At 41.6% G+C, this 27,670-nt stretch overlaps 1 protein-coding gene across 2 annotated transcripts in view; it reads left to right on the top strand.

Moving 5' to 3' along the window:
• Positions 1-1,086: 1,086 nt before the first annotated feature.
• Positions 1,087-27,670, top strand: part of LOC121316668 (metastasis-associated protein MTA3-like) — a 72,595-nt gene continuing 46,011 nt past the window's right edge. For both annotated transcript variants that reach the window (XM_041251714.1, XM_041251713.1), the window contains exons 1-5: positions 1,087-1,321; positions 5,817-5,884; positions 14,923-15,016; positions 20,271-20,397; positions 26,130-26,193. In XM_041251714.1, coding sequence (XP_041107648.1) covers positions 1,294-1,321; positions 5,817-5,884; positions 14,923-15,016; positions 20,271-20,397; positions 26,130-26,193 — 381 coding nt within the window. In that variant the 5' untranslated portion in view covers positions 1,087-1,293. The remainder of the gene's footprint in view (positions 1,322-5,816; positions 5,885-14,922; positions 15,017-20,270; positions 20,398-26,129; positions 26,194-27,670) is intronic.

Raw genomic sequence — 27,670 nt, 5'->3', positions numbered from 1 at the left:
CAATAACACAGGCACTGACTGAGCACAATAACACAGGCACTGACTGAGCACAATAACACAGGCACTGACTGAGCACAATAGCACAGGCACTGACTGAGCACAGTTACACAGGCACTGACTGAGCACAATAACACAGGCACTGACTGAGCACAGCAACACAGACACTGACTGAGCACAGCGACACAGGCACTGACTGAGCACAATAACACAGGCACTGACTGAGCACAATAACACAGGCACTGACTGAGCACAGCGACACAGGCACTGACTGAGCACAATAACACAGGCACTGACTGAGCACAGCGACACAGGCACTGACTGAGCACAATAACACAGGCACTGAATGAGCACAGCGACAGAGGCACTGACTGAGCACAATAACACAGGCACTGACTGAGCACAGTAACACTGGCATGCACCGAAGCACTGTGGGCAAGAAAAATGGGTTACAGACATGCAGTACAAACACACAGACACAAGACACACTGTGCAGACCAACGAGAGATAGACTTTCAATTCTTCACCGTCTGACAGACCAGCAGATGGTTGTCTGTCCAATTGTTCCAGCTGACTACCTCTCATAGACAGAAAGACACAGACAGACAGACAGGCAGGCAGATGGGTTAACAAGGCAGCAGGACAGACAGACAGACAGACAGACAGACACGGTGATAAAGCACGGTAAGGCATGTAAAATATGAGGGCCTGGTCTGTTTCTGCTGTAACCTTAAATAATCAGATTTATCACACGCGTATAAACTTACTGACACCGGCCCTTGAAACTGAGATAATGGGAAGTACTACTTCTGATCAAAACCAATGCACACAGACTTCACAAAGTAACGTACCACCAGAGCGTCTGATTTAAAAAAAGAGCTCTTCTACTTTAATAAACATTTAGCAGTCTAAATATTTTAAGCGACAGAAAAAAGTGCCAAGCTCCATCTGTTGCAGATAGTCTAGCATCGTCGTTTCATAGCACCACTCGGCTGCGTTCGTAGTTCTCCGTGAAGTTCCCGAACGTCCAGATTTCCACAGATCGCGCCCCCCAAGACAGCCTGCTGCGTTGAGTCACGCTCAGGGCTCCGCCTCTTTTCCCTCATCCCTCCTCCGCTACATGAAACATTCCTCTGGTTTAATGATGTACTGAAACCCTTTCGCGTGTGCAGCCAGGGAAGAGGGAAAGGGGAAAGGGGGAGTTCTTTAAACCTCTCCCGCTCAACTGCACTATATCTCGCTCGGAACTAGACAAGCTTTTATTTTTTATTTTTCTAACACACCGCGAGGGCTGAAATGGCGGCCAACATGTACCGGGTAGGAGGTATGTGTCTCAGTTTTGAAATGCAAAAGCGATCCTTTCTTACTAGCAATTGGTCAGTGCGCTTTATTTTAGAATATTTTTGCAGAAGTGCATTGTGTGGGGAAGAGGCAATGGACTCCCTTGCGGCGCCAGTCAGTTCAGGATGAAGTACCTGGATCGGGCCTGTATGTGTGTCGACCGCTCTGCAGTGTCCGTTTAACTAAAAACCGTATTTATTATTTGATTAACCCAAATTGTATTTAACAGAATCACAAACAAACAAGCAAACATTCGTATAGCAAGCTGCTGGGGTCACAACACACACACGTTTAAAAAGTCGACCCGTGGTGGGTACGGCTGTGTTAACCGGCAGTGGGCTTTATTTATTTATGTATTTGTTTATTTGCATTATCACGTATGTCACTAAGCAGTACAACAATACACCTACAGTCATGCTTGATATATTTCTGCTTTCTAGTAGTACAATCCAATCCGGCCATTTTGTATTGTAATATGAGGAAGGGTTTGATTGTTTCACTGTCCATGTACATTAAAAATAAATAAACAAAATAACATTGTAGTCAATCGCCATCGGCAGACAGTTGTAGGTTAATCGCTGAGAAACCAACCTAGTGTTTATCTATGACCCCCCCCTGCCCCCTTTCTCTTTTCAGTCTCTCCTAACTTAGTTGTGAGTTGTGTAATATACTGGCAGGTTGTCGAGCCCTGCCATTTGTGCGTCAGAACAACGTGGACCTGTTTCTAACGCGAATGTTTTGTTTCTCTGCGTTATAAACCCAGCAGCAGGCGGTCCAGTGCACCGGTAAGGCCGTGGTTGTTTCTAGGCCTCCGGTAATTGTGTCATGTACACACGCACAGGTAAACTCTTTTAATTGGCTGATGGGAGGCCTGGCTGGAGTGGTTATAGTAAAGACAATGAGGAGCCGCTCCTGTTAACTGGATTAGAAATGCATCCTTATTCATAGGCTGTGAGTCCTGCTGGCTGTTGTCTCCCATGTGATCTCTAGGCCTTGCTTTATTTCATTGTGTTATGCTGTAGGTTAGTTTGCAGTTGTGGGTGTGTGGTAATGATGTCTGAAAAATCCTGTCAAACTCAGGGATGGAAATGCAAGCCCCATTGCACAGCAGTTTAACCCATTCCAGGTTGTACTTCCAGTTTGATTAGCCCCAGTGTATATAGGTAACAAGCTCAGGTGTGTCTGATTAAACTTGTAGTAAAGCCAGGAGTGCATCAGGCTGCTAGTGTTATTTGCAGCCCTGCAGATTGCAACCCCACCTGTACTGCTGCAGCAGGATTTGAGAGTATTGGGTGACTTCTTCTAGAATCTAACCCTAACAGCTCACTGGAATCTAACCCTAACCGCTGACTGGAATCTAACCTTAACAACTCAATGGAATCTAACCCTAACAGCTCACTGGAATCTAACCCTAACAGCTCACTGGAATCTAACCCTAACCGCTGACTGGAATCTAACCCTAACCGCTGACTGGAATCTAACCCTAACCGCTGACTGGAATCTAACCCTAACCGCTGACTGGAATCTAACCCTAACCGCTGACTGGAATCTAACCCTAACCGCTGACTGGAATCTAACCCTAACCGCTGACTGGAATCTAACCCTAACCGCTGACTGGAATCTAACCCTAACCGCTCACTGGAATCTAACCCTAACAGCTCACTGGAATCTAACCCTAACAGCTCACTGGAATCTAACCCTAACAGCTCACTGGAATCTAACCCTAACCGCTGACTGGAATCTAACCCTAACCGCTGACTGGAATCTAACCCTAACCGCTGACTGGAATCTAACCCTAACAGCTCACTGGAATCTAACCTTAACAGCTCACTGGACGAAGATCAGTCCAGACTGGATTGCAGCTTCTGTTGCGTTAACTTCTCATTCGCAGTCCAATCCAGGTGTTTCAGGGTTTTTTATGCAAAGAATAATGTGACTCCTGGGAGACTGCCCAGCCATTGGTCCATCATAAAAGACTGTTGTATTTATTTTCTTGTTCCTTTTTTTTTTAAACTTGTTTTTATGGAGATGAAGAATGCCAAGTTAGGTTTGTTAACATTTGAAGTGTGACTACGCTTTCACCCCGATTTTAACATTGGTCTTGGACGACAGTACCTTCAATAACATTGTGCTCATCCAGGTCACTGAGACCGGGCATATAGGCCCAGATATTTGAAAGGTTTGTGCACCGTGCAAAATGTGCCATATTCGAAACTTCTTTTTGCCTGCCACAGTCTGTTTTGTGCTGTGCACAAGTATAATGTATGCATAGCAGTTTGCTTGATCCTGCCACGTTCTAAACTATGTGCCAAGCAGAAAGCCAGTTTTGCAAGGGACAAAATAACACTTTTAAAAAATCAAGCCTTAACTCTGCGCACATCACTCCAGTACTCCTACAACAATGGAAAACACCCAGCGATCATACAAGGTTCAGTCCACATCTGTATAATTACATTCAAAAGAACGATTGTGATAGCAGCATCACTAGTGTTAACTCTCCTATTATGTTCAGAATTTAGGAACATCTGTTATGTTTTGGGTCATAAGACCCGATGCAATTTCAAACTAATTTAAACAGCCTTAAATTGGATAAATGTTTTTCTTTCAAAGGTTTTACTCTTATGCTGTTTTAGTCCAGGAGCTGTGATAAAACTTCTCTGACTGCCAACCTGGGAGCACCTCATTTTGGAATGTCTTTACCAGTGAGATGCTGTTGCAATACTAGTGTGTGTGTGTGTTATAAAAACAGGTGATTGCAGCAGGATTATTAATGTTATTCTTGTTGTTAACGTATGTATGTATTTTCTTATCCAGAGCAACTTACAGTTCATACAAAAAAACACATTACAAAAATCAGATCAGTCCAGACAGGGAGCAATAGCGGCTTGATAAGAGGGATCACAGCTAATAGTGAGAGAGAAAAGAAAACGGATGGTACTGTAACAGAAAACAAAGTTGAAAAATGTAAAAGAATTAGACTAGGTAACATGTACTCATATTTGTGTGACAGCTTTCAGAATTATGGAGACAGAAGAAGAGGAATCAAACTCACTTCCCAGCAAACAGCACAGCAGAGACAGCTATTTGAATTCTGTAGAATCTGTGATGGCCCTTTAAATATTTAGTTGATTAGCCATGTTAATGCCTGTGATAATGATAAACATTAGATGCAAATATATGCATGTGCACAAATTTCATATGCTTAAGCACACGAGTATTTGATTTCCTCCGAAGGCCAAATTTGAATCAAAGTGGGTAAGTTTTGCGATAAGCGTGACAGGCTTGCAATGTGCAGAATGTTTCCATTAAGTACGTTTTAGCCAAGGGCCCTATCCTCAGCAACACCGGCAAAGGGCCGCAGTGCCAAGGGCTCAATCCCTAAATACCTCTGTAGTTGCGTTCTCCAAAGGCTCCCTTTCCAGAATGTTTCCATTAAGTACGTTTTAGCCAAGGGCCCTATCCTCAGCAACACCGGCAAAGGGCCGCAGTGCCAAGGGCTCAATCCCTAAATACCTCTGTAGTTGCGTTCTCCAAAGGCTCCCTTTCCTTCTCAAAATCTCCCGTGTTTCTGTAAAATAGAGTGGATTTGATGCTACAGAGATATTTTGTCCGTTTCCTTCATGTTGACACTTATCCAGTTAGAAAGTCGCTCCAATATATTTTTTATTTAAGTTATATGTTGCATAGCCTTCACTATCCTGTGGTCCATTGTTTCGTTTCTCCATTTAGTAGCTTGTTTATATATTTGTGGAGGTGGGCATGCAACTTCGGGGGTGCCAGTGCTACCGATGTGTGTTGAGCTTTGACTCTGCATTCCATGTGCAGGTTACATTTGAGTGTAGATTTGTCTGAGGTATATTAGTATGTACTGAACACCTATGATAGCTGCTTGGCTGGGTATTGTTAACAGTCTTGTCGTGTAGTATTCCAATTCTGTGCATTCACATGTAGCTCTTGTGCATTTCTGCTATACTGGTATTGCATGCGCGGGTAGTTTTACGAGGCACAAACACATTTGCGAATTGAGCAAGGAACGGCTATTTTCCAACTTCGCGCAACTGTTTTGTGCCGTGTTAGGAAATATACATTTAATTCCGGCAAGGCACTAATTTTGCGAGGGTATTACACATCACTTAAAAGCATATATATTGATTTATGCAGTCTCTTAAACTACTATGATAAGATTCCTTGCTGTATGTATCGGGTATAAGAAGAGTCCTCCTGCATATCAGTTTCATCCGTTCCAAGTTTTAGTATATTCTTGGCCAGCCACAGTGTAGAGGTAACAAGCTGAGGTGTGTCTTATTAAACCCTAGGAATGGATCAAACTGCTATGCAATGTGTCTTCTTTCCATTGCTGTGGATGTTCCTATGCCGTGTTGGCATGCTATTGTCAATTCTTTATGCTCTTGCCCTGTGAAATAAATTGTGTTGTGTTTCCTGTTTAGTGTTAAATGTGTGCCTCTTGTTTGTTGCAGATTACGTGTTCTTTGAGAACTCTTCCAGTAACCCGTACCTCATCCGAAGAATAGAAGAGCTCAACAAGGTACCAGCTTTTAATAATAGAAACATGGAGAGGATTTCTGTCTCCATACACGATGGATGTAATAATAATAATAATAATAATAATAATACTCTTTAATGTAGCGCCTTTCACCATAATTGCTGCAAAGCATGTCACTTGAATAAAAACACTAACAAATATTAATAAAAGAAAGCGATACAAACAGAAGAAACACAGAACAGTAAAACAAGGCAGCGAATAAAAGGAACATAATTTTAGCATAAAAACACTCAATTTTAAAAATGTGTTTGTAATCTTGTTTTAAAAGCAGTGACACTTGGTGCTTCCCATGCAGAGCGAGGCAGATCATCCCGGCTCAGCCACTGACTCATTGTGTGATCCTGAGCAAGTCACTTAACCTCCTTGTGCTCCGTCTTTCGGGTGAGACGTTTTTGTAAGTGACTCTGCAGCTGATGCATAGTTCACACACCCTAGTCTCGTATCATGTAAAGCGCTTTGTGATGGTGGACCACTATGAAAGGTGCTATATAAAAATAAAGAACTATTATTATTATTATTATTGTTGTTGTTCACGATTGTGGGGCCCTATAACTAACTGCTCTACCACCTGTGTTGTTGTTGTTGGGCGTTTTTTTTATTTTTTATTATTTGTGGGACTGTAAGCAACCTGGCATTCTGTGATCCGAGTGGGCAACTAAACCTGCTTGAGGTTTTACTGAACACACTGTATCTGCACACCATAGCAACTAAACCTGCTTGAGGTTTTACTGAACACTGTATCTGCACACCATAGCAACTAAACCTGCTTGAGGTTTTACTGAACACACTGTATCTGCACACCATAGCAACTAAACCTGCTTGAGGTTTTACTGAACACACTGTATCTGCACACCATAGCAACTAAACCTGCTTGAGGTTTTACTGAACACACTGTATCTGCACACCATAGCAACTAAACCTGCTTGAGGTTTTACTGAACACACTGTATCTGCACACCATAGCAACTAAACCTGCTTGAGGTTTTACTGAACACACTGTATCTGCACACCATAGCAACTAAACCTGCTTGAGGTTTTACTGAACACACTGTATCTGCACACCATAGCAACTAAACCTGCTTGAGGTTTTACTGAACACACTGTATCTGCACACCATAGCAACTAAACCTGCTTGAGGTTTTACTGAACACACTGTATCTGCACACCATAGCAACTAAACCTGCTTGAGGTTTTACTGAACACACTGTATCTGCACACCATAGCAACTAAACCTGCTTGAGGTTTTACTGAACACACTGTATCTGCACACCATAGCAACTAAACCTGCTTGAGGTTTTACTGAACACACTGTATCTGCACACCATAGCAACTAAACCTGCTTGAGGTTTTACTGAACACACTGTATCTGCACACCATAGCAACTAAACCTGCTTGAGGTTTTACTGAACACACTGTATCTGCACACCATAGCAACTAAACCTGCTTGAGGTGGTACTGAACACGCTGTATCTGCACACCATAGCAACTAAACCTGCTTGAGGTTTTACTGAACACACTGTATCTGCACACCATAGCAACTAAACTTGCTTGAGGTGGTACTGAACATGCTGTATCTGCACACCATAGCAACTAAACCTGCTTGAGGTTTTAGTGAACACGCTGTATCTGCACACCATAGCAACTAAACCTGCTTGAGGTTTTACTGAACACACTGTATCTGCACACCATAGCAACTAAACTTGCTTGAGGTGGTACTGAACAAGCTGTATGCACACCATAGCAACTAAACCTGCTTGAGGTGGTACTGAACACGCTGTATCTGCACACCATAGCAACTAAACCTGCTGGAGGTTTTACTGAACATCAGCGTTCCCTCTAAGGTGAAAATGCACACATTTTTCGCAGTAACTAGCACCACCTTTCACACTCGGTTTACTAACTTTTGCAAGTTATTAACCTAAATATCAACCTCAGTCGAGGTAAACCTATTATTTTGAGACCATTCTTACAAAGCATTAACATAAGCATATGTGTGTGTGTCTTGCAGCTGATTCTCTGATTTCCCTGTGTAAAAATGCACGTCACATTAGTGCAGAGCTCGCTTGGGCACCAGCGAATCTACAGGCTGGGTGAAGCAGGCGTCTGGCAATTCTGCCTTTATAGAGAGCGCTGCTCATGAACTTTACCGTTTTTAACTCGTCGTCTAATTGAATACTAAATTCAGTGAAGCACAATCATCCTGCAATTTAGAAGTATAAATACTCCGGTAAACAAATATAAATCACAATACTCACACTTTGATGGTTTGTTTTATTTACCTTTTAAAAAACGACCATTTCAGAAATCATCTCATGCGTTTTGCAACTGATAAAAATGTATTCGGCACATTTAGTCGTAAATACACTTGTGTATGGTAATTGTCCATTACTATTTATTTTTTTGCAAATGTATTCATCATGTGACTTCACACCATGTATCTGCTGAAACTCAACATGGCGGCTGCACCAACAAAGAAAAAAAAAAGAAGCAATGTTACAGTAAACAGCTAAAATAAGTGATTGTCTATATGAGGATGGTGGGATAGTACTCTTAAAGTTTGGCTGTAATTCGCGTGATGCCAGTCGTAAACACTCAGAGAATAAGAAAGCAAATAAGACGGCAGCGTTGTAAAGCACTGCGTTCTCTGCTGAGGTCCTGCGCTCAAGGCAGAGCTTTCCAGAAGTAAGCTAAATTAAATTGTGTATTTCATTATCGTTTAGTTTATTTCCTTCCACGCTACCTGCCTTTAATGAAGTTATAATCAGCAATTTTAAACCATGGCCGTTTCTTAATTGAATTATATTTTCTGACGACGAAGAAATTGGCTCAAAACAATTTTTCTAGCTATACAATAATTAATGGAAACTGATCACTTTACTGTGTAAAGGATGTAGTCACTACACTACACACCGCTGGCTTCATAAAGACATTCTGTCTGGAGACACATCTTTAAATCTTGCAAATAACACTGCAGAATTAGGAAAGAACAATTCCGAGGATTAATTATGCGTTTATTAAAAGGGCCGCTATTTAAATTACAATCAAATTACAAAGCAACGAGTCAGTCAACACACCTTTATCAGTGTTTCACATTTTATCCTGGTTATTACTATAATGCCAGTAAAACGCTAAACTGAATGTGTGGAGTACTGTACATAGGATTACTCTCACATGACATTGCTGGACTGTTACTAAGCTGTTTCATATTGTAATGCCAGCAATAAGCTAAACGGGTCTTTTCAAAACACCTTTATTTGTAGATTGAACTACTGTGTTAGTGGAAGACTGTAAATATGATTCACACAACTGTGCTGGACATTTGGTTTTCTGAACCTTTGTAATATAATTCTTAGGTTTTCCTGCTTATCTTAATGCCAGCAATGAGCCAAGTGATGTCTACAAACATTGACAGGTTTGAAGTGTCTGCAGGTGCTTTACGTTCTGATTGGGGGGGGGGGGATGATTAAATGTACTTATTTTAACCATAGCAACATTTATATTTATGTTCAAGCCATATTTAATTAATACGTTGATAAAAAGTGGGAACAAATGGAATTGGACAGTCTTGAAAAACTGAATTTTATATATATGATAACAACTGACAGGGCTGCAAAGGATCAGATGATGATTCGAAATCAGGCAGAGTCACAATGCATGTCTTGTTTAACTTCAAAGTAAGTTGTAAATTTGTTGAGATACTTGTGTTGGAATATTGTTTCAAAATTGTATAATGCAACAAAAATATATTAAAAGGGTTAATGCGTGGCCAAAGGTTAATAACTGATAATTTGCCCTTTCTCAGTCAAAATGGCAAGTTTCTCAGTATCAAAAAAGCTTAGAGGGAACGCTGCTCATGAAGAAAGCATTGCATTTGCACTGAATGGTGCGGCTGTGATCATGTTATACACTTATGGCCTGCGTGCTTCTAAGTAATAATGTCCGATTTAGTAGAAGCGTCAAGTGTACACGAGAAGCAGTTTTCTTGTTTGTATGGTGCTGTGCTTCAGACATGTTGATGGACTTGTCTTTCTTGCCACCTGTCCATACAGGCCAGCTTCATGTAGGGAGCGGTTTATTGTTGACATGTGAACACTGACTCCCATCTCAGACACAGAACATTGTTGGCTTCAGAGTGACATTCCGAACCAGTTTTCTGCTTCCCCGCTGCTCAGTTTGGGAGGGCGACCAGAACTGGATAGTGTCTCGGTGGTAGCATACATCTTCTACTTATTAATGATGGATTTCACTGTGCTGAGAGGGATAATCGGCGCCTTTTGAAATTTTCTTGTACGCTTTTCCTGCTAAGTGGCTCTCCACCACTTTATCCCTCATTTGTTTTGAAAGCTCCTTGGTCTTCGTGGTTGCTTTGTTGCATCACTGTTGTAGCTTGAAAGTTTTTATATACCTGAGGGAAATTATCAACAAGTTGAACTGCTTTGAGGACACACAGGCTGAAACCATTTCACTAATTTTGTGACCATTTCAAACAAATCATTTGCACCTGAGATGATTTAGGGCTGCAGTAGCAAAGGGATTGAACACTTATGCAACTGAAATTAATCTGTTTTTCTACTTATTTATATTCTATATTCATATTTTAACGTCATCAATGTGGAGTAGTTTGTGTAGATTCTACATGTAAAGTCTAATTTGAAAAGCATTGTGGAGTACGGTCAGGTGCCAACAAAGTGTAAAAACTTAGCAGGGGGGTGAATACTTCTGCATACCAGTGTGTGTGTGTGTGTGTGTGTGTATGTGTGTATATATATATATATATATATATATATATATATATATATATATATATATATGTGTGTGTGTGTGTAAAATAATGATTGAACAGATAAGAGAGGTGAAGCAAGGGGTATCCCATTAAAATCAGCTTTTATTCACGTTAAAAAGAGCATCAAACAACAAGGCGTTTCGACACCAGCGGTCTCTTCATCAGGTCAGACTTCTAGCTGATTTTGTGATCACCTGGCTCATATATAGCCCTCTGTATCAATTGATCATATCATTTGTAATTAATTAACATTAACTTGAAGAATACAGAATTAAAAACATTTAACAACAAAAACAAACCAGTAACATATTCCGGGGGCACCTGTGTTCAGAACACAGTCAGTAGGGTTTTACAGATAGGATTGTAGCTCCAACGTCTCATTAAGACCATCAGGCTCAACCGTGTTTAAAGCACGGATCCAGAGGGCTTCCCTTCTTAGTAATAATTTGACGATATTGCCACCACTTACTGGTGTCGTTACTTTTACCATACCTGTGCATTTGAGGTTTGATGAGGATCCTTGATTTAAGGGGCTCAATACTTATGCAACTAGTAAATTTCATTTTGTACATTTTCTTTGCAAGTTTTGCTGACGTTTAACCTCCTCCTCATATAAATGTTCAGTTTAACCGCAACAGGTTTGAATGAAAACCAGTTTGTAAACCAGTTTGTAAACCCAGTGCAGTAAACTTGTTGTTGCAGGTGTGTGTAGCAGCAACAAACCAGATGCAAACTGACGCAGGAAGTCTTCTCATGCACATTCTTACTCAGCAGCGGATGTTGGAAAATGGAGTTCAAAATGCCTAGCCAAAAAGAATTATTATTTTAAATCGTTAAAAAAATAAATAAATCTGTGATCAACTATTTAGTTGATTAATCTGTTAATCGGAACAGCCCTAATTTTATATATATTCGGTGAACCGAATCCTATATCCTCCCAGACGCAAATCGATACATCTATCCAATGTGTGCAGTTCTTATTTAAGTAAAAGACACGAATCTGGTATTGAACATAACTTGTATTTAATAACAAGAACACGTTTGATGAACTCTGTCACAGCTGTCAACTCCCTATTACTGGTGGCGCACGCATTAAACACGTCACTCAGCTGCAAACATACCCCCGTATGCAACAGAATGTTCACATTACACTTTTCATGGAGTGAAGTTATGCAGTAAACCTGTAATATATAGTAATGGTAAACTCTTGTAGACTTTTGCCCTTTGTTGCTTTGTCTGTCAAACGTGAGTTTATACTCGCAGTAATGTGTGTGTGTGTGTGTGTGTGTATATATATATATATATATATATATATATATATATATATATATATATATATATATATATATATATATAATATAAAACGGTGCACAGAGGTATATATTTTTTGTAACTTTAAAACTGTCAGATGTGCAAGGCGTTGTTGAACAATATGCCTTGGTAAATTAAATTATGTTATTGTAATGCACTAGTACAAGTTCATTTTATTTGGGAACTGCTGTGTTTTTAATTAAAATATGTTTTAAACTATTTCGTAGCTTATTTGATATATGTGTTAAATCAACATGGGTTTTATTTCACAGGGAGATTCAGGTCACTCGTCATGGTAATTTTTTCCTCATAGCTCTTGCATCTCTAAACTACAATGTATTTGACATTCAAGTGAGTGTGAATTGCTTCAGGCGTTTAGTAAATGTATTTAGTTAAATTGTGGTGGTGAGTCTATCCGGAGAGCCTCATAACAATGATTAATTGTATTGCTTGATTTAAAAAAAAAAATTATACAGTAAACAATATCTATCAAAATAGTGCAAAACCATTATTATAGATAACTTTGCACTCACCTGTACTCTTTCATTTAACCTTGTGACAGCAGGTAAAGTTTCTATTTGTTTAATATTTCTTGCTTCACACAGTCCCACCCAGTCAGAGACTCAGAAAGCCAATCAGCTGCTGTATAATAGGTCTGATTTGATGGAAACGATCCTCGCAGGCATGTATGTGCTTTTAGTAACAACTAAGTAAAACAATTCAGTTGAAATGCCATTAAAGAAAACGTTGGGTTACGCAAAGATGCAGCTCTCCTTTCTTGTAAACGGTTCTGTATTTTGATGTTTCTGCTGTGAGGGGTGGAGGCTAGCGGTAAACTGTGTACGTTTCAAACTGAAATCTTATTCAGGGATGTATTTCCATTCGGTAATAAAAATACTGTTAACTAAAAGGCTCAAAACTATAGATTGTGCACGTCTTTTGTTAGTAGCTGCCTGTCTATTTTTCATTCAGTGGTTTCCTTCAGTTTTCTTGACAGATTTTGTAGACTCGGTATTCGGACGAATCCCAAAAACTTGGATTTGGTGCAGATATACAGAGCCTATAGAAAGTCTACACCCCCTTGAACTTTTTTTACAATTTGTTGTGTCAGTGCCTCAGAGTTTTATGCCTTTTAAATGAAGATTTTTCCACTTATCTACACACCGTTCTCCACACTGTTAAGGGGGAAAAAAAGTTTTTATTGAGAAAAAAATGATATATTAAAAATACAAAACTGAAAGATCTGTGTCAATACTTGGTGGAAGCAGCTTTGGCAGCAATTACAGCTGTGAGTCTGTTGGGATAGGTCTCTACCAACTTTGCATACCTAGATTTGGCAATATTTGATCATTCTTCTTTACAGAACTGTTCAAGCTCTGTCAAGTTCCTTGGAGAGCGTTGATGGACAGCAATCTTCAATTAATGCCAAAAATTTTCGGTTTAATTTAGGTCGGGGCTCTGACTGGGCCACTCAAGGACATTTCCCTTTTTGTTCCTTCGCCACTCCACTGTAGCTTTGGCTGTGTGCTTTGGGTTGTTGTCATGCTGAAAGGTGAACTTCTGTCCCAGTTTCAGCTTCCTTGCAGAGGGCAGCAGGTTTTCCTCAAGGACTTCTCTGTACTTTGCTCCATTCATTTTCCCTTCAATCCTGACAAGTGTCCCGGTCCCTGCCAATGAGAAACATCCCCATAACATGATGATGCCACCACCATGCTTCACAGTAGGGATGGTGTTCTTTGGGTGATGCGCTGTGTTGGATTTGCGCCAAAGATAACACTTTGCATTTAGGCCAAAAAGTTCCATTTTAGTTTTGTCAGACCACAAAACTTTTTGCCACATGGATACAGAATCTCCTGAGTGTTTTCTGCATACTTCAAACAGGATTCAAGGTGGGCTTTCTTGAGTAATGGCTTCCTTTTTGCCACCCTACCATATAGGCCAGATTTGTGGAGTGCTTGGGATATTGTTGTCACATCCACACTGACCGGTCTTGGCCATAAAAGCCTGTAGCTCTTGTAAAGTTGCCATTGGCCTCTGGTAGTCTCTTTGATCATTCTCCTTCTTGCTCGGTCATCCAGTTTGGAGGGACGGCCTGATCTAGGCAGGGTCTTGGTGGTGCCGTAAACCTTCCACTTCTTAATACTCGTCTTGACCATGCTCCAAGGGATATTCAAGGCCTTTGATATTTTTTATACCCATCCCCTGATCTGTGCCTTTAAACAACTTTGTCCCGGCGTTCTTTTGAAAGTGCCTTGGTGCTTATGGTTGAGTCTTTGCTTTGGAATGCACTACCCAGCAGAGGGAACCTACAGGAACTGCTGACTTTATCCTGAAATCATGTGAATCACTACAATTTAACACAGGTGGAGACCACTTAACTTAGTGTGTGATTTTGAAGGCGAATGGTTACACCTGAGCTAATTTGGTATTGCTATTACAAGGGGGTGGACATTTATCCAACTAAGCTATTTCAGTTTTTATTTTTTTAATTAATTTTCTACAAATTTCTAGAATTTTTTTTCACTTGGAAGTTGTAGGGTAGGATGTGTAGATATATATAAATTAATTAATGCATTTAAATTCCAGGCTATTAGGCAACAAAAGGTAAACATTCTGAAAGGGTGATGTAGACTTTCTGTAAGCACTGTATGTGTGTATATATATAATGTTTAATGTTGTGATAGTGGCATGTCAGTTATTGTGCCTAATGTATTTGTTTTATTTTTTATTCTATCTGAAATTGCTGGTAATTTTATAGGTGGAGCTCTGCAATAAATTGCTCACAGAGAAAGTTGTGAGTAGACCGCATGCAGTTACTGCAGCGTGATTGGGGAGACGTCTTCACTTGTAAACTGCTTCAGTAAGTGCAGTTTTTAGTCTTGTATTGTAAATTCTAAGTTAACTATTTTTTATGTGCTTTATTTTAGACCACGAACGGCAACGTTGAAGCGAAGGTGGTCTGCTTCTACAGGAGACGAGACATTTCAAACAGTCTGATACAGCTCGCGGATAAGCATGCAAGTAAGTTCAGGCATTCCCTTAACCCTGGATTCTGTGCCACACCATTTACAAGTTGACAGCTTGAGAGTCCTGGTCTGGGCAGGGCACCCCGCTCGGGAGTCCTGGTCTGGGCAGGGCACCCCGCTCGGGAATCCTGGTCTGGGCAGGGCACCCCGCTCGGGGGTCCTGGTCTGGGCAGGGCACCCCGCTCGGGGGTCCTGGTCTGGGCAGGGCACCCCGCTCGGGGGTCCTGGTCTGGGCAGGGCACCCCGCTCGGGGGTCCTGGTCTGGGCAGGGCACCCCGCTCGGGGGTCCTGGTCTGGGCAGCACTAATGAAGTGTGCAGGTGGCACAGTGAGTCCATGCACTGGTCTGGGTTTGAAGTAGTCTGGGGTGCAGGAGTTACAAGTGAAGAGTTTGGATTTCCTCAGCTGTAGCTTTTGTGCTAGAAGATTGCAGAATAGGGATGGGTGGGTATACCGGTTTTTCGGTTTACCATAGTTTAGGTACATTACGGTATTAATACCGTTTTATTCTAAACCACAGTTATCGTAATTTGGTTATACACCGGTTAACACATTTTTTCAACTGCAAACACACTTCTTCTAAATCAAGTGATGGTGCTTGCAGCCTTAGCAAAGTGTCTGAGGAAGATCTGTTTGTGAACTGATACTGTATTTTGATAATGGTTTTGAAGGACACTGTCAACGACGCAGAATGCACATTTCAATTGCTGCGTTCCATTACTCTGAGCTTGCTGTGCCGGCTGCTCTTGCCTGCTGTCTTTCTGACCTCACGCAGCTTTTAGAGAAACGCCTTCTCCAAAACTTGCAGCGTAGCACACATTTTCAACGTGCTGTAGCTGTCTGGATTATCAACAGTCAGTTTAATGTAATAGATAAACATTAACTTTATTGTAAAATTATACATCACTTATCACTGATTTATTTTTTAAATAATTGATTTATTTATTTAATATAGTGTGGACAAGGCTGTTCCGGCTTCATTGTATAATGATAAAATGTCGTTCGCCTCCGTTAACAAGGTGGCAGCAGTAGTTTTAGTGGTTATTTGCATTATGATTAGCAGGTAACTCGTGATCTTTGCCTCGTCCCTTTGGTTCACAGCCGCAGCCAGCCTCCCGCAGTAACATTTCAAAGCTGCGCTGGGCTCTGCAGAATCTGCACAGATTTCTGTGGGTGTTGAGTGACGTCTACAGTGCATCTCTGTGATTCTGTGCAGCGCTGTGCAGAACTGCAGAAATCTGCGCTATAAGAACACGACCGATGCCTCAAACAAAACTAGCACAGACCCGCGACTGCAGCAGGGTAGCCTACTTATTATCAACGTAGTTGTGTTTAAACAAGTTGTAACAGTATTACAATTTTCTTAAGTGAAGAGATTTTTTTTTTCCCCCAAACTCCACATAATAATCATTGGACGCTTACTTGTGCAGTGTCGTAAATGTAAATCCATTAACACATTTTAGTATTAAAATACTTTATTTTTTTCGACCAGATAAATAAAATATATATAGCAAAAAAAAAAAAAAAAAGACTCATCTCTGCTCTTAAATAATATCCTGTAAGGGTACATGTTTGTGTTTTAAGCAATAAGACCGATCATTTCCCAATTCTGTTTGCCATCAGCTAAACAAAGTATTTATTTATTTGTTTGTTTATTTAATTTTATATGTTAATGTTTTAACAAACTACAGCACCACATCATTTTGAACAAATAATAGATCTTAATACTGCTGTAGTATAACATTGAGAGTGTACAACTTCACTTTTTTTAAAATTATTATTCTGATTGTTTTTATGAAAAAGAAACGTACCAAGTTATTTAGTAAAATGCTCAATACCAAATGTTTAAATCGTTCCATGAAAGGAAGTGTGTGTTTTGTTGGCTTTATTTTCATGAATTAGTCATTTAAGTGATTTGCATTAGTCTTTCTTCATTTGAGCCTGTATTTGATAGCTTGCATGCTGTACTGTGTACCGTGATGTTAAGGTTACCACTGTATTTTTTTTAATCATACCGTGTAAATTTCATACCGTCCCATCCCTATTGTAGAATGCATTGTCACCTCATAACAGAAGTGCAAAATTAAACATGCATTTTTTTTATTAAAAAAAAATGTAATTGTTTTAATCTGTACACGTTCTTATTGCTTTTATTTTTCTCTGTCTGTTTTTTTTCTTTTTTTTTAAATCATTACAAATGCATTTGACTTTGTATTGTCTTGCAGTGCTTGCGATACTTCTCTGTAATGAAAGGTGCTTTATAAATAAACCTGGATTTGATTTGGTGCTCACATCACAAAGCCACCGTTCAGTAATTTTGGTTCTTTTGGCAGAGTTTTGTGGCAAAGCTGAAGCCAGTGAAGGCATAGAATACTGCATGTTAAGCCCTGGCCGTATAGCTAATATTGTGCATTGGCTATTTTATAATACAATTATTTCCATTCCTGTGTGCTGCCTCCGGGATCAGTTAATCAACTGATGAACTAGAGGTGCAACACCATAATAATAGATCGTACATCACACTTCATCAGACTATCAATGTGCACGGAAATGGTTATTTCTGTGATTCAGCCGCCCAGTGCTTTAGTTGAATTGTATGTTTGTGGGAGAGGTAATGCAGGTCATTCTAAATTCTCACCTTTAATGAGTTCTGTCAGATCTAAGCCTGGTTTCCCCTTGAGACACAAAAGAGGAAAAAAAATGATATCAAAAAGCAATGGCTCCTCTTGATTCCGTATTGAGCTGCATGCACTGTGAAGGAGAGTGCTGGTATGAAGTGTAGTGGCTGCATGCACTGTGAAGGGGAGAGTGCTGGTATGAAGTGTAGTGGCTGCATGCACTGTGAAGGGGAGAGTGCTGGTTTGAAGTGTAGTGGCTGCATGCACTGTGAAGGGGAGAGTGCTGGTTTGAAGTGTAGTGGCTGCATGCACTGTGAAGGAGAGTGCTGGTTTGAAGTGTAGTGGCTGCATGCACTGTGAAGGAGAGTGCTGGTTTGAAGTGTAGTGGCTGCATGCACTGTGAAGGGGAGAGTGCTGGTATGAAGTGTAGTGGCTGCATGCACTGTGAAGGGGAGAGTGCTGGTATGAAGTGTAGTGGCTGCATGCACTGTGAAGGGGAGAGTGCTGGTTTGAAGTGTAGTGGCTGCATGCACTGTGAAGGGGAGAGTGCTGGTTTGAAGTGTAGTGGCTGCATGCACAGTGAAGGAGAGTGCTGGTTTGAAGTGTAGTGGCTGCATGCACTGTGAAGGGGAGAGTGCTGGTTTGAAGTGTAGTGGCTGCATGCACTGTGAAGGGGAGAGTGCTGGTTTGAAGTGTAGTGGCTGCATGCACTGTGAGGGGGAGAGTGCTGGTTTGAAGTGTAGTGGCTGCATGCACTGTGAAGGGGAGAGTGCTGGTTTGAAGTGTAGTGGCTGCATGGTGAAGGAGAGTGCTGGTTTGAAGTGTAGTGGCTGCATGCACTGTGAGGGGGAGAGTGCTGGTTTGAAGTGTAGTGGCTGCATGCACTGTGAAGGAGAGTGCTGGTTTGAAGTGTAGTGGCTGCATGCTGTGAAGGGGAGAGTGCTGGTTTGAAGTGTAGTGGCTGCATGCACTGTGAAGGAGAGTGCTGGTTTGAAGTGTAGTGGCTGCATGCACTGTGAAGGGGAGAGTGCTGGTATGAAGTGTAGTGGCTGCATGCACTGTGAAGGAGAGTGCTGGTTTGAAGTGTAGTGGCTGCATGCACTGTGAGGGGGAGAGTGCTGGTTTGAAGTGTAGTGGCTGCATGCACTGTGAAGGGGAGAGTGCTGGTTTGAAGTGTAGTGGCTGCATGCACTGTGAAGGGGAGAGTGCTGGTATGAAGTGTAGTGGCTGCATGCACTGTGAAGGAGAGTGCTGGTTTGAAGTGTAGTGGCTGCATGCACTGTGAAGGGGAGAGTGCTGGTATGAAGTGTAGTGGCTGCATGCACTGTGAAGGGGAGAGTGCTGGTTTGAAGTGTAGTGGCTGCATGCACTGTGAAGGGGAGAGTGCTGGTTTGAAGTGTAGTGGCTGCATGCACTGTGAAGGAGAGTGCTGGTTTGAAGTGTAGTGGCTGCATGCACTGTGAAGGGGAGAGTGCTGGTATGAAGTGTAGTGGCTGATGCACAGTGAAGGAGAGTGCTGGTTTGAAGTGTAGTGGCTGCATGCACTGTGAAGGGGAGAGTGCTGGTATGAAGTGTAGTGGCTGCATGCACTGTGAAGGGGAGAGTGCTGGTTTGAAGTGTAGTGGCTGCATGCACTGTGAAGGAGAGTGTTGGTATGAAGTGTAGTGGCTGCATGCACTGTGAAGGAGAGTGCTGGTATGAAGTGTAGTGGCTGCATGCACTGTGAAGGAGAGTGCTGGTATGAAGTGTAGTGGCTGCATGCACTGTGAAGGGGAGAGTGCTGGTTTGAAGTGTAGTGGCTGCATGCACTGTGAAGGGGAGAGTGCTGGTTTGAAGTGTAGTGGCTGCATGCACTGTGAAGGAGAGTGCTGGTTTGAAGTGTAGTGGCTGCATGCACTGTGAAGGAGAGTGCTGGTATGAAGTGTAGTGGCTACAGCAGACAGCATTGCTGGAATCTGTTGGTTACACATGTCATGGGCTTTGTAGTAACTTTCAAGGTTTTTCCAGCGAGGCTGAGTACTGTTCTGACAGAGACCCTCACGTTATGATTTCCTGCACAGCTGCAAGGAGACACTCTACAGTCAATGATCAGTCGAGATCTTGTCTTGCAATCCACACGCTGTTGTTTTTCTTAATAAGCAGTAATTGAAAGCAATTGATGTTCTAATGGCACATCTAATTAAGACATTTCGTGACAGTGTCTGGCATTAATTGCTACTGCCTTTATTAAGGGATGCTACACGCTATGTGGTGGTTCTTGTTTTTGCCCTCCACTGCGCCGCTATTCAAAACAATTATTCGATTGTCCAGATCAAGCTCTCTACAGGTGAGGGCCATTGGTGTTGATTGGGCTATTCCAAGTGAAACAAGTGAGGAAAAAGCTGCTAGGATTTGTCTGGCTTGCTGTTCTTAAGAAAAACGTCAATCTTCACAAACCCAGGCAGCTAGAGCTCAATCCCAACAATTGAATGATCTGTTTGTGTTGCTGCACTGCACAGGCTGGGGCTGACCAGGGTTGTGTATATGCATGTAAGTGTGTGTGCAGCTTGGCACAGCCCTGGGGATGCAGTCTCTGCAGTGTGCGGTGCGATTTGTTCTGTGTTTAACCTGTCTGTTTTGCTGTCGTGTTCAGAGGACCTGGAAGAGGAGAAGCGGAGCCCCAGCGCGCCTGAGCTGACGGAGAAACACAAGCACCAGCTGAGACACCGGGAGCTCTTCCTGTCCCGGCAGTATGAGTCGCTGCCAGCCACTCACATCAGGTACGACACGGCCACTTCCCTCAGGCATGACAAGGCCACTCCCCAAAGGCATGACAGGGCCACTCCCCTCAGGTATGAGCAATCGCTCACAGACGCACACCCATCGAGTACGAGCAGTCGCTCACAGACGCACTCCCCTCAGGTATGAGCAATCGCTCACAGACGCACACCCATCGGGTACGAGCAGTCGCTCACAGACGCACTCCCCTCAGGTATGAGCAATCGCTCACAGACGCACACCCATCGGGTACGAGCAGTCGCTCACAGACGCACTCCCCTCAGGTATGAGCAATCGCTCACAGACGCACTCCCCTCAGGTATGAGCAATCGCTCACAGACGCACACCCCTCAGGTATGAGCAATCGCTCACAGACGCACTCCCCTCAGGTATGAGCAATCGCTCACAGACACACTCCCCTCAGGTATGAGCAATCGCTCACAGACGCACACCCCTCAGGTACGAGCAATCGCTCACAGACGCACACCCCTCAGGTATGAGCAATCGCTCACAGACGCACACCCCTCAGGTACGAGCAATCGCTCACAGACGCACTCCCCTCAGGTACGAGCAATCGCTCACAGACGCACACCCCTCAGGTATGAGCAGTCTCTCTCACACACACACCCACCCACCCATCAGGTATGAGTAATCACTCAGACACAAGTGAAATAGAAATATTAAGTGTATCCTATAACTTGTCTCTTGTTAATTATAAATGTTTGATTATTTGGTTCCAGAAGGTTTTGTGTCTGTGCCCCAGTGATTTCAGACATTGTGCTGCCCTGCACGTAGCCACACTTTCCTTTGGCACACAGTCACAGAGACACCCTCGACCTTGCTGAGCACTTTGTTTATTTACGTCTTTAAGTCTTATACTAGTGTTTATTGTGATGAAACTTGCTTCTTTAGCGTGATTTCTTTTTAGTGTACATTAGTCTGTAGAGGATATGTGGGTGCTGGCTCCATATCACACTTAAATTATTATTATTTTTTTACATATCAAGTGAACCTGGACTTGTTTTGGAACATGTTATTGAGAATAAAGGAATCTGGTATATACTGAGCTGTATCGGGGGGGGGGGGTATATGCCATCGACACACCCCCTCCCATATGTACCCGACTGTAGCCCCGGGGGAGGTATGACTGGGCATAGCCCCCCCAGTGGGGGGGGTATACACTGTGTTGGGGGGGTTATACTGGGCTGACCCGACATGGAGACCCCCAGGAGACTGGGCTGTATTGGGGGGGTATACTGGGCTGTAGAGTGGGCTGTATCGGGGGAGGTATAGTGAGCTGTGTCGTGGAGTGGACTGGGCTGGGGGGGGGGGTATACTGGGCTGTATTGTGGGGTATACTGGGCTGTTTCAGCCAGAGTGCTGCCCTCCTCCAGCAATCCAGGCTGCTGTTTTTCAAAAATGTGGTAATCGGATTTCTGTGTTTTGATCTGGATTATGTTGTGCTATTGGGTTTTTCAGAATTTAAAGAAATCGGGATTACTTTGATCCAGGTGGATTTAGCTTTTCAATGGTCATAGAACATTGATATTTTGTTTGAATTGTCTTAGCAAACACACGCTATATGGCCAAATAGTGTTAGAATATAATATTTACCCATTTATTTAAGTTTTGTATCCATGAGTGCCTGTCATTCAAAGCGCCTACTTTGAAATTAGCGGGTTAAGCAGTAGGTAAGCTTTTGTTTGTTATACGGTGACAGTTAATAGTTTGATTTGAAAACGGGGTGCAAGAGAAAAACACTTAATGAATATTGTGCACAATAGCTTGACCGACGGCTGAAGTCTCCGCGGCAGGACGAAGCTGACCCGTCTGCCTTGCCTCCTGTGACTCTGAGTTCAGCTGCGCTGAAGCATGAGAGGGGCAGAGCTCAGACTCCGAATGATAAGTTAGTTCTGTTCCACTATCTAATGTTTAGCTCAGCTGTGACCAGACTTTATTTCAATTAGAATGTTAGTAACCATGGTTTTGTAGAATGTCAAATATGATAAAGGGGTTTTGCTAAATGAGACGTTTCTCAACGGCATAAAAAGTCTGTTTTGTTTTGTTTTTTGTTTTTTTTTAACACACTAGAAGCGCCATGCGGGTCAGTTTGACCCATTTTGCATTTAAAATGTTAATTACTCTTCCGTTGTTAATCATATGTGTATGTCTGTTTTTGACCTTTCCTAAATATATGAATTAAATATCCTGACTGCGTTTGATAACCAGAATCGCAAAAATTATAGTTTTAAACAGTTACCTAGAACCAACACGTGGGTCAATGTTACCCATGCATTACAATACTAATTTCTTTTCGGTTGTATCTGATAGTATGTCTTTCATTTTCATGATGAAACAGTTTAAAAATGTATGGGTCAAAGTGACCCACGTGGCGGTTCTAGGAAGTTCGAAAGTCCGCCAGTTCTAGTGTTAAAGCATAAAGGTCGATTTTCACCCATTCTCTGCTTGAATTGAAAAACAAAGATAAAAAAAACCCAGTAAATTCTTTCTAACATAAACGTCAATATTAATCGCCGATTTGGCAAAAAAATTAAAATCAAATAGTACAAGTCTAATCATAAATAAGGCTTCTTTAAACTAGCCTACTCAAAAAGTGGATTTCATAGTCATGATTATTTGTTATCTGGATAAATGTAATCCAGCAGTGACATTTTCTGAAAAACTGGGTCAAATGATCCAGATAAAATATTACAAAATCTGGATCACTGAAAATCAACCCCAACTCTGAGAACCCTGATCCTGAAGAGCCCTGCCTTTGTGCAGCCGGGGTGTGAACGCAGAGCCCTGGAGCTCATTGAGCTGCTAAAGGGCAGCAAAGCTCTCCTTCGGTGCAGGGCTTTTAGAAAATGAAGGATTTTGTTTCCAGAAAAAACAAATCTGCTAAGTTTTACTATGCTTGCTTTCAATATCTGGACCCACGCAGTTATATCAACACTGCAGAATAAATGAACCCTCTTGGGGGACAGGCAGCACTTTAATTGACTAATTTGGATGTCGAACAGTCAGGGCATGGTTGGCTTTGCAGTCTGTGCGATATATGGATATATTTTTTTTCAAAGCCAGTGGTGTGCTTTTGGTTTTTTTGGCTTGGAATTCAAAGTGCAATGTGGTGTGTCTTTAGAAGATCTCGACTTTTATTACAGAAGATTCAGGGTCTTGTATATAAACTAAAATTGCATATAACTGAAGTACCTTCTAGAAATTATCTGCCTGTAAGCTGTGACTCGAGCTTTCCATTAGTTTTAGTTCTTGTAGATCTAAGTACTGCCTTTGATACTGTAGACCATTCCAATCCTACTGAATCGTTTTGAAAGCACAGGAGGATTGTCTGTCCTATCCTGGTTCAAATCTTATCTTTCTGATAGTTTCAGTTTGTCTCTATTGGGGTGGTAAAATCAGCATTATCGGAAGTTGTCTGTGGTATTCCACAGGGCTCCGTTCCAGGTCTCTTGTTGTTTTCATTATACATGCTACCGTTAGGTGACATTATCCACAGACACGGAGTGAACTTCCATTGCTATGCTGAAGATATTTCTTCTGCCTGGATGTTGTTAGCTACTTGCCTTATAGACGTCAAGCATTGGATGTCACAGCATTTCTTATGTTGAATTCAGATAAAACAGAGCAGGGCTCGCAAAATCGCTAGCCCGACGTTCCGTGACAACCAAAAAAATCTGTCGGACAACATGTTTTTTTTTGGCTGCTTGCCCGACAGGCAATCCTGATTATTTTACTCTCTAACAAGATAACATTCTGTGCTTTAATCAAGCAGCGGTTTCTCAATCGAGATTCCGCTCACAGATCATCCTGGTAAAACCCGTTTAGAGGGATCAATGTTTTTCATTGGTAATGCTTGAGTGATTTCCGGGGTGACGTACACGTACACATTGCTTGTGACCATATCCCGCGAGGATTGCCCCGTGTAACAACTCAAGCAGTCTTATCTAGTCAGCACACCGGTGTATGTCACATGACTGTCTGCTGCAGTGAAACGAAAGGTAAAATGGACACTGCGACAGCAAAAATATATACTTTTGTATTGAAGGCTATGATTTTTTTTAAAACAATGTTACAGACTGGAATTACAAGCTATAGTACTCTGTTCACTAAGATTCACATTTTGTTAGCTTGTTACCTTTATTAAATCGTTAACGCTATTTCCCATCCCAGAAAAAAAAAAAAAAATCGAATACAATAGTTATTATCTGTGACTCAGATTTAGCACGTAGCATGTTGACATCCCTTTTTTTATTTATTTAATGTCATTAATAAAATGTACCGGTAATTTTATTTTAAATGTATGGTGCTTGCTTGTAACTTACATTACTTAGTGCAGCAACAGTCTCAGGTCCAAACCGTCAGTCGAGTGTAGATATGCTATTTACATCCTTTGCTGTTAACTTACTGAGTGGATTAGCACCTAGTTATTTGCAGGAGTTACTGACCCCATGTCTTCCAAGCCGCACTCAGAGATCACAGGATACAGGGCTGCTGTATACGGGAGGAGGGAGGGCTTTTTCTTGTAGCGCTCCTAAATTATGGAATGCTCTGCTTTCGTTTGTCAGGGAAGCTGGGAACATTACAGTTTTCAAGTTAAGAACAAAAACGCACTTTTATAAAATGGCTTTCTTATCTTAGTGGGTTATAATGTAACTTTAAAATTGCTGCTTTTGTATTGTGTGTACTGTTATTTAAGTGGTCTGATTGTGGCAGTTATGTGTGTGACATGCTGTACATGTTCATTCAACAAAACGTTTTACTTCCAGCCTTGTTGATTTTGACAAAGTGAAATTAGTGGCACAGTGATGTTTGCTCTAATCTCTTATTGATCCCGAGTCTGTGAAGCTGTGTAACGGACAGTCTTGCTCTTTCTTGCATTTCTTTGTCTTCCCTGTCTGCAGACACTCCATTCTGGCCCTGTCAGGTTCAGGAACTTCTCCAGACCAGTCAGTACAAGTGAAGTCCAAGTCCAGTGGCAGCTAGTTTGAAAACCCTTTCTAAGTATTATATTCTCTGTAGGAGTGTAACGATTCACCATGTATCGCTGAATCGTGATACTTTCGTTACTTGATGTATCTTGTTGTAATAGGGGTTTGTATCATAGGTATCGTGACAACACATACTGTAGCTCATTGCAGCTCAGCACGTGGTTCTTGGATGAAGAATAAGTGTGTTTTATAGATGGTATACACACTCTCCCAAACTCATTTAACACTAGTTTTAACTAAATGGTCCATCAATCAATGATCTCAAGTAGCCAGTCGGGACAATCTCATGTATCGTGATATGTATCATATTGCAACCTGCTAGCCAATTGGGACAATCGCATGTATCATTTTGCAAGCTGCATATCGTGAGACTAGTGTGTTGTTATATCCCTAATTCTCTGAACCAATGAAGCAAAGGCAATATTGGATACATGCAATTTTCTCACTCTGAATACCCACCAATCCCCCTTTTTAAACCAGTGTGAACTTCAGGAGTGTTAATGTGTTAGACTATGGAAGTGGATTGGTGTGGGGTTGTGTTTGCCTGACAGTGCCTGGACCTGTCTAGCATCTCAGTCGCTATCTTCACATAACTGTGAGCTTGCTGTCTGTCTTCAGTGACGTTTCTTTCGATTCGGATGAGTCGAGAATGCACAAGGAACCCTGTTTTACGCTTTGCTTCAGAGACGTTTCCGTGAACTCTCTCAATGTCTCTTCCTTGGCAGGGGGAAGTGCAGCGTGGCCCTCCTGAATGAAACGGAAGCTGTGCTCGGCTACCTTGACAAAGAGGTAAGGGGCAGTATGAGCTGAAATTAATAACGCGAGGGGGTTTATTCAGTCGATTACCACAGTCAATTCAATCATTTAAAAAGAAGAGGTCTATCCAAGATATTCGAGATCTGTAACTGAGTGCGAGTCTCTAGTCTTTTAATTTTAAATCTGAACAAACCTGGTGTTTTACTGGTCTGTAGGTCTGCCACTGCTTAAATCAGTTCATAGTCCCCAGGATGTTTCGCAGTAGAGATCAAGGACACGTTCACTCTCCTTAACCCATTCAGTGTCGTTGTCCTCATTTCAGGACAGGCTGCTTTATAGCGAGCATTTAACTGGCATCAACCGTCTACTTACATTTTCCCTTTAAGTATGTTTAGGGCCTCTAATTTTCAGTTTTAACCGATAAAACACCCCCAATACAAAAAAAATGAAATCGGTGGCTAGCTAACAAACACTGGAAAGCCTGTGAAAATGGTTCATCAATTCACGTTGACTTTACCCTTTTCACATAGCAAAATAAAACCTACTACAAAAATAATAATAATAAAAACATTTCCCAGTGCTGCTGGGCAATATCCCGCCTTCCTGACTTGTATCTGTCATTGATTAGTTCTGAATACTTTAAACCCGCCCCAACTACTGAGTGATAGCACATTCCTATGTCTCTATTGGAGACTCCACTTGCGAGATTTAAAATGAGATTTCAGTCAGGATTGAGGCTTGTTAGTGGGATTTAAACCTGTATTACAGTTAAGATACGGAGGATTTAAAACCTGTAAAATGCCTCCACACAAAAACCCAAGGAGAATGTGCCCGTGACCACAGGGATTGTGTTGTGAAAGACAGCAAAGGAAAGAAGGTACAGCTTTAGTGTGAAAGTACTGTCTAGTTACTATACATATTTCGACCCAAAAAAAAAAGCTCAAGTACTTTTGAAAGTAACCGAAAGCACTAATTTCACACAGAAAACCCCGAAAAAACAATTAACATAAAACTCAAAAATAGCTCAAAATAAGCACCTAAAAATGCAATTAATAAAACCCCAAAACCTGAAGCCCTAACTATATTGTAATGATAATTTACTCTAAATTATTAACTGCGAAAGTTAATCTATAATATATCAAATTACATAAATGCAGCTTGTGGTATTTTTTTCAAAGAAATGTATTTGGTACTAATGAATGGGTTGAAATCGAAATGACTGTCTGATTTGAAATGGAATTGTTCATTCTTATTCTAATTCTGTACCTGGTAATTTGTACTGCTAGAGGGCTCCACGTTCCCTCTTCATTTGCCCTTTACTTTCTCGGTTTCCTCCACCGGTGTATTTAAAGGAACCCTCTGCTCCACTTCCCAGTTATAATTTGCAGATGTTCCCTTCATCCTTAATCAGTGCTGATGAGGCAGCCGGATCCTTCTGTCTCAACAAGTGGGGAACTTCATGGGTTTGTTTTTCTAACCAAAGAGAGCTTTGATTTATTTATTTCTCATA

Source organism: Polyodon spathula, chromosome 6 (genome assembly GCF_017654505.1).
Source record: "Polyodon spathula isolate WHYD16114869_AA chromosome 6, ASM1765450v1, whole genome shotgun sequence".
NCBI classification, from domain to species: domain Eukaryota; kingdom Metazoa; phylum Chordata; class Actinopteri; order Acipenseriformes; family Polyodontidae; genus Polyodon; species Polyodon spathula.
Note: the sequence above shows the minus strand (reverse complement) of the source record. Positions and strands in the feature narration are given on the sequence as shown.